Raw genomic sequence first — 12258 nt, 5'->3', positions numbered from 1 at the left:
GCAGACAGGCAGTCTAACACAACAAGGCCAATGGATACACCCACAGCCTGGGAAAGTGGGGGCATGTACCACACTGTTCCATAACATGAGATAAGGTGGCAACAGCTCACAAATCCCCAGAGTGGGGGCCAGAGTTTTCCGATTTTGGGGGAATAGACCAAACTAGGAGAAGGCTCAGAAAGACCAAATTAGTATGTGTGCATGTGATAGGCTTGGAATATGCTGATGGAACAGAACATGGGCAGTGTGATGAACACAGAGACCAGTCAGTGACAGCCATGGATGGGGAGTCATCAGGAGGGAAGGAGAATACAAAAGAAGGACTCTGGAGCAGCAAAGCATCCCTCCTCTTCCCCATCCTCCTCCTTATAAGTGTCCCTGAGAGGGGGCCCCATTCCTGTTCCTGTCCTTATCCCCTGGGAGGGGTCCCCAAGGCCACCACAGACAGAGGGCACACCACTAGCCTGTCTCATCCACCTCACAGGGGTGGGGAGGGTGGGCCTTGGCATCCCACCTCCAGGCTGCAGACATGGTGACATTTGACACCTAAGAGAGAACCTTAAAGTGAAGCCTGCATCCTGGCCAGACGTTTCTTGACTCTGATGACAGCCCTAGAATTGGTAGATATATAGAATTGCTTGATTACTTGTATTGTTTCTTTTCTGTTATCACTGTGTTTCCATAACTTTGCCTATTATTGAATGGAAAGGTTGTGATAGGTCTGAAGGTGGGAGGGTGGGTCACGGTCATCTTCCCCCCTCCCCCTCTAGCCCCCTCTGGGACAAGGCATCTGGGTCTAAACCCAGGGCCAACACTGGTAAGGGTACATAATGCATCAAAGAAGGGGTTGCGTAGATTCAGCATGCAGGCTTTTTAGGCTGAAAGGGTTCAGGCTTTGACTTAGGATTTCCAGCTCATCTGCTGCCTTCCTGCGTGACCTGGGGTATGCTACTTAATCATCCCATGCCTCAGCTTGCCACCTTTAAAATGGGGATAATGCTTCCCTCTCTCACAAGGCAGCATTTTATTAAAACAAGCAGCCACGAGTATCAAATGCTGTTAAGGTACCTAGATCAAGCCACGAAAAGATTTGCCTAGAGTTTGAACATCCCAGTGCTCAGGTATTTGCATCCCAGCTTAATTTTCTACCCTTGTAATTTTGGAGCAGTCTCTCCCCCAGAATACAGAACAAGGATAAAACCTGGCTCCCAAGGGAGTGGGATTTTCAGTGATAAAAAATTAAATGAAATGTTCTCTTACATCAGCTCCTTTGTCTCCTTCTTCACCTTTCTTTCCTGGTTCGCCCTAAGAGGAGACAGATAAACACAGTTCCTTGTGAATGAGGGAAGAATAAGTCAAAATATAAATCTTTCCCTCCAAACAATGCACCATCAGCAGAATAAAATGAAGTCCTGACTATTTAATGTTGCAGTATCTGAAGGTTTTAGAGTAAGAGCTAAATACAGGCCTTACAGGCCTGGTGTAAGCTGAAGCAAGTCCAACATGACCTGTGTATATACCCCTGCCAGACTTATTCCAGAGTGACCTGATCTAAACAATGTTTGCACTGTAACAAAATGCTGAATGACTATTGTGTTCTGGGACCTTGACCAAAACCATATGCACCTCCTGAGACTCGTTCAGTGAGCAACATTTTACAGGAAAATACTGAAATACAAACATCCCTAAACAAACACATTCTGGGTGCATCCTGATACATGTGCAGTGCATATGCCGTTTGCGGCACCTCAAAGCAGTTTGAGGTACCACAAACTGCACACGGCCCATGTGCACCCATTTGCCGCACTGCAAATTAGCAGCTCAGTGATTTTTTCTGACACTTGGAGATCCTGGTGTCCAAAAAAAAAAAAAAAAGCAGCAGCACAGCACACGTGGTAGCAGTGTGCACTGCCAGAAAGGGAGCCTGGCCAGCCGAAGTCAGGTTCTGGCTGCTGGCCAGGCTCCGAGCAGCTGGCTCAACACCACTGCTGTCCCAGAAGGCCCCCAAGTAAGGCTGCTGGGGACAGCACACGTGATGGTCCCAGTTTCCCCTACTCCACCCAGGTCACTTTACTGCATGCTCGAGCATGCATACAGGGGCATGCTTGGGACAAATAGCAGCCATGCAAATACATGCCACTGCTATTTGGCCATGGGAAATGCTTCCCTGCATGTGCACGCTTGTCAGATATGCTGTCTGAGTCTAATAATAATCCATATCTGCTATTCAGGACTCCCATTCATTAGCCACATCACCCTCAACCTCCGTACAAGATGCATTTTAGTGAAGAAAAACTTCTTAATTGTGCAATTTGTTCTGATGTTCCCTTGCTGCTCACTCAGCTCATCAGAAAGTGTTTGCATTTCCCAAGCAGAAGATGGCACAGAGAGATTAAACCATAAGTAAAATAAAGAGCAAGGAACAGGACCAGGAACTGCTGAATAAGGTAGCTGGGAATAGTCCTTGGCTCATACTGGGCATCACAGAGACAGTTTCAATAGGACTGTGAATGAGCCAGATGGGAAAAACAAGAGGGGAGGGGCCAGCTATGGTGAGGTAGACAGATGAATCAACAAGATAAAGAACCATTCGCAGGTCAAACGAGAGCTCTCCTGCCACTTCTGTCCCAAGCACCTGAACGCAACTTGTCCAATTCACTTTCCTTCTACCTCTGACTCCAGCACTTTTTCATTTTGGCCCTGATGTACCCTGGGAGAGGATATTCAAAAGAGATCCTTGACCTGACTAGAAGCAGGTAATCCCAGAAAGAGTGGGAGAAACCCCATTCTTAAAAGATGTCCTGCCCAGTACTGCAAACCATGGAGGATTGAAGTGTTCAGAGAAGCTCTAGAAGATTTTTTTAGTTGCTTATTCATACCCAAACTCTGGCCAAGGAAGCCAGTATTCACAGTGAACAGGCCAGCAAACAGGGGAGTTTGCATGGGGGAGACTTGGGTAAAACCTGAGCAGAGGGTCTGTGTCTGGTGGTGGGGTGCCTGGCTGGGCTGGGTGAGCCAGGCTCTATTTTGGTAGACATTTATGCTGAGCAGGGAGGAGCTCTTGGTTGCAGAGCCCAGCAGCCGATCAAAGGTGAGCAAGGAGGTGGGACTTGCCGAAGTAGAACAGCCAAGGCAGCCAGAAACCCCAACAACCCAATAGAAAAGCCAGCAAACAGGGGAGTTTGTGTGGGACTTCAGAGTGGCATTGTCAGGGGGAGTTGCCCTTAATTTGGTTGCTATTAATTTCAAAAAATATTATGATAGTTACTGCTATTATTGTTATTATTGTTATTAATCATCATTGTATCTTTTTTCTTTGGCTTTAGAGCTTAGTTTTTAAATTTTAAATATGTTTAGGCATTGATCAGGACAGTCGTAGGTAAGTAGAAGGCCAGCCTATTTATTCAAGTTTCCTAGTCCATAGAGAAGACCAGAGCAGACACAATGAAATACAAGGAATGCAGGTAGAAGTCCAGCAGCAGGGTAGGGATCACCCAGTTTATTGCACCAAGTGTCTTGGGGCAGATTTATTATCTGTGCATCTGGCAAGGAGCTCCTGGCCTTTACAGGGTGGCTGAATTGGAGCAGCAGAGGAAGGCAGAGGGGGTCATAAAGCAGGCTTACATTGAGTAATCCCACCTCCCTGTAGCAGCCCACAGGCAGCTAGGAGGAGTGACAGTCTCAGGGTATGAGGGCATCAAGCTAGGAAGCAGGGGAACAATTCTTTACATAGGACCTATCCTCCAGCAGATATCATGGTATCCTCTTGCATCAAGGTTACTTCTTCAAACTTCTTGACATTATAAAAGACTGCTTTCAGGAGCAATTAGCCCTGGAACCTACAAGAAGAAAGACCATTCTTAACCTAGTCCTAAGCAGTGCACAGGATTTGATGCAAAGGGTAATTGTTACTGGACCATTCTGCAGTAGTGACCACAATGCAATTGGGTTTGACCTCCATGTAGGAAAGATGACAAGAAGAAAATCTACCACGGTAACTTTTGATTTTTAAAAAGGAAACTATACCAAAATGAGGAAGCTAGTTAGACAGAAGTTTAAAAAGGCCCCTAAGGAGGTGAAGAACTTGCAAGCAGTGCAGGGACTGCTTAAGAACATCATATTGGAGGCACAGAGCAAATGCACACTGCAAATAAAAAAAAAAAGGAAGCAGAACGAACCCTCCCCCCCCCAAAAAACCAGCATGATTCAGTGGTAAAGTTGCAGAGGCAATAAGTAGAGGAAAGTCGTCTTTCCAAAGATGGAAGTCAAATTCTAACGAGGAAAATAAAAAAGCACAAACTCTGGCAAAGCAAATGTAAAACCGTACTAAGACAAGAAAAAGAAAGAATCTGAGGAGAAACTTTACTAGAGACATAAAAGCTAATGCTAGAAGCTGCACGTGGGGGAGGAACAGGGGGGAAACCCTGGTCAGACGCTGCTCACTCTCCCTTTCGGTATCTAGGAAGGAAGGAATTTTACCCATGGTTAGATTGGTACTGACTGTATAGGACTGTGTGGACAATTATGCATTGTATAGGATGGTTTGGATAGGGATGAACCTAGGGGCAGGGGTGTTGATGACCTCTGGAGGTCCTTTCTAGACCTACTTCTCTTTGATTTCTATGATTAGTCCCTGCCACTGTAACACAGGATACAGAGAAATATGGACCTGTATCTGACCCAGTAAATGGAAGTTCTTATGTTTTTTAATAAGAGACTTATTGTTGAGGTCAAATAGGAATTCTAGCTTGGAAGGAAACTCTATTTCTGTCCACATAGACCTGTTAGGAGAGGATGGCAATAGGGGTCTACAGAATTGGCATTTTCCCCCAGCTGTACTGACATTGTGCTGCTCCCTCCCTATCACCTCTCTCTAACTTTCTCTGCTGCCTCCTCATCCCCTCTCCAATCAGTGCTCCCCACCTGTGGCCTCTTCTGGGAAACCAGGAAAATGTTATGTACCTTGCCACGTCCCTTCTTATCCAGTGGACTCTGTGTCCCTTGGTACCCTGCACCAGGGTGTAAGTTAGCAGAAACCAGGAAGGTAGAACTACAAACTCTATATTTGTGTCGTGTACTTTGGGTGCTGCTCTTTGAGTGACTTTCCTGGAGACTACCATACTACAAACAACAAGAACAGACTTTACAGCAAAAGGGAGGCGATATGTCAGATCTATCTTCTGAAATGCAGTGTTTCATTTACACTATCTTTTGTTTTTATCTTCTGCTACTAGTTTCTCAGGGGGAAAAAATCCATGGCTGGGTACAGCCTCTCTCTTTGCTGGACTGCTATACCCTCTCCTAGAACCAGCATAGAGAGACTGAGAAGGTTTATTAGATCATCAACCCTCCTTCCAGTGTAGCTTTTATATTATATCAGACATTTCTTATCATGTACTTGGATATGAAGTATAGCACTGAAATGCAGCCTTTCATTTACACAACACAATAAAAAGGTGAGGCTTTTGTTTGTGTGGCTTTTCTGAGAGGGAGATTTCTGACCTGGATGTTGGATCAGAGCCCCAGCAGAACGTCTTGCCTAATAGCTATTCACTATTTAAGAGACTGGATGTACTATATACTCCCCCTTTTTCCACCCCCAAACCTTCTGTCTGCCTCTCTTGCACATACCCACATACAACACTTACAGGAAATCCCTTAATGCCCCTCTCTCCAGTCAGACCTGCTTGTCCCTGTTGGAAATAAAGTAAGTGTCATTATGAGATACTTTTCCTTTTGACAAGAATAAAATGTAATTTTACCAGACCAATTAAAATGGTTTCACTAGAACTTTATGATCATGATAAGACCATTCCAAATTGCTTCTTTACTCGTTCCACATAAAGGGCTAAGGTAATATATTTCTTTAAAAAAGAAGAGAATACTGCATTAAAGTTATATTCAGAACGTAGTGACCTTTGCTGTCAAACTAGATTCTGAAGAAAAGGTAACATCTGAATATGGCTCAATTATCCCCAATGGAAGAAACAATTACTATGGACTTCTATGGGAGTTTCTTGGATCCTTCACTGAGCGAATCAGGCCTGTAGACAAGCATAAGAAAACAGCAATTCATCTAGCTAAGGGGCAGTTTGTACATCAAGGTTTTCTTTACACTTACATAGAAAACATGGATCTCTCTCACTTTTCCTTTGCTGTGGCTGTCATTAACTGCATAATCCATGAACTTTGTCTATATGATGCTAACCTTAAATTTACATCCATCAAATCCAAATATGAAACATGCAGTTCCCCCTAGTGGCTAATGTCATAAGCAGCTCCGATTTTAGTAGACAAGGGCTTAACATATCCTTAACCAAGCATATGTTCTTTCTGTTTCTCACTACGAAAAGCATGCCTAACATCCAGAAATTCAAAATTTAGAGCCTAATGCAGGTGATCAAATGGGTTGTACCTGCCATCCTCCATAAACATCATATTTTCTTCTGCCGGTATACTCTATAAATGTTTACTATCCCATTCATGCAGAAGCAGAGCTAGTCAGAAAGATACACATTGTTGCTGTGTGGGAAGTTTTGACATTTCAATGAGTTTTCATTCTGATGGAAAAACTGAAATATTAAAACATCTATTAAATAGGAAATCTGAAAAATTTTGATCCAGGAGGCTTTTGCTCACATTGAAATGTTGAACTATATGTAATATTAAAGAAAAAAAGTAATATATCATAACAATATCAAAATGTTTTTGTTTCATTTCACTGAAACAAGACCAGAAAGTCAAAACAATGCATTTAGGCTTTTTCTAACTGAAAGTTTTACTAAAATGTCATGATCCCACAAAACTTTTCAATTGCAACAAAAGTGTAATTTCCATCACATGTTTAGTCTAACCGTAATGGGTGATATTCTTAGCACACAGTTAATCATAGAATTAAGCCTTCAAGAATACTGTCAAGAGCAGTTACAGAAGAGCTTTTATCAATCCCCTGGATGGAAAGTTCAATAGTTTGTTACAGTAGAGAACTCTATTTTTAAATTTAAAAAGACCTTCACTGACATGAAACAAACATCCAACAGAAATAAGACTCATCCAGTAACTAGAGATGAAATGTATTAGCAACCACTTAGTCTGTTTCTGTCATGTCTCTATCATACTTTTATCTGTTATACTAGCCAACTGCCCATCCAGAATGACAGGGGTAGGGCGGGCGGGGTGGGGATGGAGCATGAGTAAAGCATTACGGACAGACAGAGACAGGCTTAGGCTTTTATAATATTAGAATTAGATAGTAGTGTGCACTGTTATAGTAAACAAGTCAATACTGGATTGGCCATGGAGCAGCTGGCATTAATTACATAAAAACTGATCACCATTACAAATGGGTTCGCTCTCGCAGAGGGATGCAAGTGGTCTCTCTATATTCGAGGAGGAATGCTCTTTCAGACTCTTTCAACATCCTTTAAACAGAGCCCTTGTCTCTGTCTCTCTACCATGATCACGTTATTTCAGACAACAGCGTCTTCCTGGGCAGTGGAAAAGAGCTTTATATGATCAAGTTTCTGGGTGGCTACCGAGTTGGTGTACAATCTGGGGACATTCAGGTTAATCCTGTCCCTAGCTATACTCCTGTGCAGACTCCAAGTTCATCCAGAGTTAATCAAACTGCATTTGGAATTTATCTTTCAAAGGCCTCTCAGACAATCACTCTGTCTCTTAGCTTGAAAAAGTGGTCAGAAGGCAAAGATGGGAGTCAAGTCAAGTCAGTCCTGAGGCCGCTGTCATCATTGGGGAACCTTAGATACTGTAACAACCCTCCCAGATTAACTGAGTTGCTTTGCATCATTGCTGATTCTTCTGGCAGAGTGACCTGGTGGCACCCATCTCCTCTCCAGGTATGGATGGCCACTGGCTCACAGGGAGCTCATCTGCCCTTTGACAGATCTTGTTTTTGGTCCTGCAGGGTGTCCACACACCCTCCTCACCCAGGCTAGGCCAGGTAAGGGAGCCGGTTTAATTGCCAATAACCTAACCACGGAACAAGCTGTACTGGTTTACATGGTACCAGATAACAGACCGAGAGAGGGGCCTAGCCTGACACGGTAGGATGGGAGAGAGATGCATTAATAGGGAGTGCAGAGGGAAAAAGTCAGCTTCATCTGCTTATTCACTGGTGACGAGCTCCATATCAACCTAAATCCATAATACAGATAAAAAGTCTTCTTAAAGAAAGGGATTCATTTTCACAGCACTGAGGAAGACTGTGGCCTACCTGCTTCCATTCTCCCTGCACACCATTTCGATTGAGCAAAAACTCTTTTTGAAGCTGTTCTTTCTTTCTAGAACTTACTGTAAAATATTCCATTCTTCTGTCCCAGTTATATATTACAAATCACTTTATTGGCAAGATCCTCTCAGCAAGAGCCACCTGTACATGACAGCTCAAGTGCAGCTCTCCAAAGGTTTCATCCCATGTCTCCTCATATAAGGAATTCCATAGATCATCAATTGGTACCATTAGTGCAAGGCAATCCTGAGGATTTTTGGAGGTTTGGGTTAGCAGAAGCATCCAGAAGTTCACATTCTAGTCTGAACTTCCACAGTCTGTTAGGACAATAGGCTGGGGAACCAGATGAGAATATGTTCTCTCATCGGGTTGGATTTTTTTCTCTGTACTTTCTAGATTTTACTAGCTTGGAAATAATTCTAAAATAGCCCATCCTGTTGTATTTCCAAGTCCTTGGCAAAAACATCAAGAGGTACATGTTCATTTTAAATACAAATATTTTAAGAATGTTATCTGATCCTGAGCAATGGCTTATGTGCAGAACAAATCTGGATCTATCTGGACACATCTACATGTGTTTGCTACTGATGTGCCTGCATAAACTCTGGGGCAGCTTGCACTGGAGTCAGTTGCTTCCCAGGACCGCATCAATTCAAGCCAGGGCAGAGCAGCCTCAGGCTGGCAGGCGGCCTGTGGGTCAGTCCCAGGCTTCAGGTGGCAGCATTGGGCAGCAGACGGGCTGACTGGGGCATAAGGGTGCTACAGTGCAGAGCTAGGTTGCAAGCAGCTCCTGCACTATAGCACCCTTGTGCCCCAGTCAGCCCTGGTCACAGTCTACATGTGTGTTTGAGCACACATAATTACTCCACTGTGAGACAGTACTTGTCTCAAACACTACTATCCTACAGCAGAATTAATGAGTTTACTGTACCCTAATATGGGTGCACATGTAGACTGTGACACTTTACTGCGGAGTTAATTAGTCAACCGAGCAGTAAAGCACATGTATAGATGTGCCCTTGGACAAGTTTTTTTTTCTATTTGCCATCTAACATGGGAAACTCCACTGGAAAGTCAGGTGCCCAAGAGCTATTAGAGGTTTTGTTTTCTTGAATGTAAAAATCTATTCCTAACAGCTGGTGTTTGCTATGCTGAATTTTTCTGGGGTGAGTCAAACTGAGTCAGTAACATACCCCACTCCTTGTGCCACTGCCTCTTGTCACAATTCTTACAGAATATTCAAAACTTTTATGCACCTAAACCAAGATGACTGTAGCTTCACTGAAGTGGATATGCACTGCCTGAGGAGTTAGTCCAGAACTTGTTGAGAATATTTATCACAGAGTTTATGATATGATAATATTTTAACTTACTCTCTCTCCTCTGTCTCCTTTGGAACCTTTAGGCCCAGGCTGTCCAGGAGGGCCTGGCACCCCCTATAAAACAGAGAAGAGATTCAGAACAAGGAGGAATTATTTTCCATTATTCATTTTATAGGTAACTTCACTGATGAATGATGACTGAAAGTCTTGGATAGCCACCTTTAACTGTTAATGGTGCTGAGCTAGATCCCCTGCTGGTGTAGTCACTTACACTACCAAACATTTTACACACCAAACTATTTTTGGCATGAGTGTAAAATAACTTTCCAAGGGGAAGGTGGGGTCATCTACAAGATCACTGAGCATAGAGATATAGGGAATTTCCACAATAACAGTTTAAACATTCCTCTTTGACACCCTCTCTTATACAGGCCCACATATGCTCCATAAGGCCTTAAAAACAGCAAAATACTGTAGTCCAATTTGTTTAGAAATGAAAAATACAGACACTATTGAAAGTAGATATGCCTGGTGGGTGTGCACAATGGGAGCCAACTGACAGGTCTGTTAGTGGAAGAACCTGCCAAAGACCCTTTATTTAGATTTTTCCTTAATACCCGGCAGAGTTCCACAGACCCTGCAGATCGTTCTCTGCAGGCACTGTACATGGGCACATCATGACAGTGTAGGCAGCAATGTGAGTGGACCAAGGGGCCAGCATCACTGGACTCTCCTTGTTCCCAACCAGGTCCTGAAATCGATAAATGGAGACTTTAGTTAGCCCAGGAAATACACAGTTTGTTCCCTTTATTGCTAATTTTAAGACTTGCAAACCCTATCTTTTGCTCATCCAGTTCAAAGCCTCACTGCTGCACGTAAAACTTTGAGATGCTACCTCCCTTTCTAACTCCAAGTTTGCTGAATGTCCAAAGAAAAGGGAAGAACCAGATTGTCAATAGGCACCACAAATTTATAGTACTTTTTGTGTTTCCCCTTGTATTTTGAGGCTTCCTATATGTACCAAGTAGATATTTCACCCTGTGATTGACTGTGTGCTTTGGGGGTTTTTTTGGCCACTCAATTTGAGACTTCCTAATATACAGCCTGATTTTTAGAAAGTGCTAACCACCCCCAACCTCTAATATTTCAATTTCCTTGAGGTCTTAGTTTATGGATCCCAAACTGCCATTAATTTCTGAAAATCTTGGCCTCCGAGGGATCCTACAACATGTTTGTTTAATATATGCAGCACCCCATGAAAACTTGGCAAAGCCTATGCCTAAGCATCTCAGTGGGATGGTCAAAGTAAGCACACATGCCTCAGAGTTAATTGGACTGTGCAAAGGATACCATTTTGATGATTCACTCACCCAAATAAACAATTTTCAAATTAAGCCCAATGTTCACTAATAATTTTGCTCCCCAGGTTGAATAAATCTATAAAGCAGTCACCAATGGAAAGAAGGTCAGTGTTTCAAGGCTTGTACTAACCAAACTCCTTTACAGATATTGATCCAAATCTTAAATTAACCACTGCGTGAAGCCACTGTTACAAACAAGATGTTTTTGGTTTATACTATCTGTGTCTCTGTGTGTCTCAGCTCTCTATAGCCATGAGTGTGATACAGTAAACTACCCTTACATTCTTGCAAACAGGGGAACCTAAAGATCTTTGGACTCTGAATAGACAAATGCATGCCCCAGTGCTACTTACATATGCTTTGTATACATATCATCACTATAAATTATACCAGGATCAAGAACTGAGAGATGCGGCTATTGCTGTGTGTCACTACTAGACAGTAGAGGTGTGCGAAAAGGGCCCTATTTGATTTGGATTCGGATTTGGCCCGAACCGGGGACAGTGATTCGATTCTTTGATTTGGATCGCTGTCTCCAATTTGATTTGGCTCAATCCATATCTGAAGATTCGATGCTGATTCAGAGAATCAGCGATTCAGATATAGACACAGCTTTAGATGTTTTTTCTACATACCTCAAGGTACCAGGTGTGGCTCATGAGTGCTGCAATGCGGGGGTGGATAGAGAATCCCACAGGAGCGCGGGCCCCCCCCCCCGCCGTATGCTTGGCAGTGAACCCAGAAGTGGACCAGAAGTGGAGTGTACGATCAACTGCAGGGGGGCCCCCCCCAGACCCAGGAGGCACCAGTCGCCGAGCCGGGGGGGGGGGGGGACGTCCAGTGCGCTCCCCAGTGGACCAGAAGTGCTTCTGGTCCACTTCTAGGTTTGCTGCCGAGCATGCTGGGGAGTCCCCTCCCTGTGCTCCTGTGGGACGCTCCATCTGCCCCAGCATCGCAGCGTTGATGAGCCTCCTGGTACCTTGAGGTATGTAGAAAAAACATTTAAAGCTGTTTCTATATCCGAATCTTTCTGAATCGCTCAGAATCGATTCAGAGGGTTCTGATTTGATTCGGACAGATAAAAGGTCCTCTGATTCTATTCGGATTCAGAGATTCGGCCACCGAATCAGGCCGAATCTCCACCGAATTGAATCAGCGACTGAAGCTTCGCACAGACCTACTAGACAGCAAGGGAGCTGTCCACTGTTACCAAGTAGCAACACTGGGAAGGATACTTGCAGGTGATGTCTAAATCAGTGTAACTTTATACAAGCAGAGTTTTACCCCTCTCCTTTTTGAGGCAATTCTCCACTGCATAACATTACCT

At 43.7% G+C, this 12258-nt stretch overlaps 1 protein-coding gene across 9 annotated transcripts in view; it reads right to left on the bottom strand.

Annotated features, from left to right (window-relative positions):
* Positions 1 to 12258, bottom strand: part of COL26A1 (collagen type XXVI alpha 1 chain) — a 317198-nt gene that overhangs the window by 11048 nt on the left and 293892 nt on the right. For 8 of the 9 annotated variants that reach the window (XM_019493390.2, XM_019493387.2, XM_019493386.2 and 5 more), the window contains 3 exons: positions 9622 to 9684; positions 5649 to 5693; positions 1261 to 1305 (listed from right to left, as the gene is read on the bottom strand). In XM_019493390.2, coding sequence (XP_019348935.1) covers positions 1261 to 1305; positions 5649 to 5693; positions 9622 to 9684 — 153 coding nt within the window. The remainder of the gene's footprint in view (positions 1 to 1260; positions 1306 to 5648; positions 5694 to 9621; positions 9685 to 12258) is intronic. The other variant, XM_019493389.2, reaches the window with a different exon arrangement.

The sequence above is a fragment of the Alligator mississippiensis genome, chromosome 14 (assembly GCF_030867095.1).
Source record: "Alligator mississippiensis isolate rAllMis1 chromosome 14, rAllMis1, whole genome shotgun sequence".
NCBI lineage: Eukaryota > Metazoa > Chordata > Crocodylia > Alligatoridae > Alligator > Alligator mississippiensis.
This window is presented reverse-complemented; position numbering and strand designations above follow the sequence as displayed.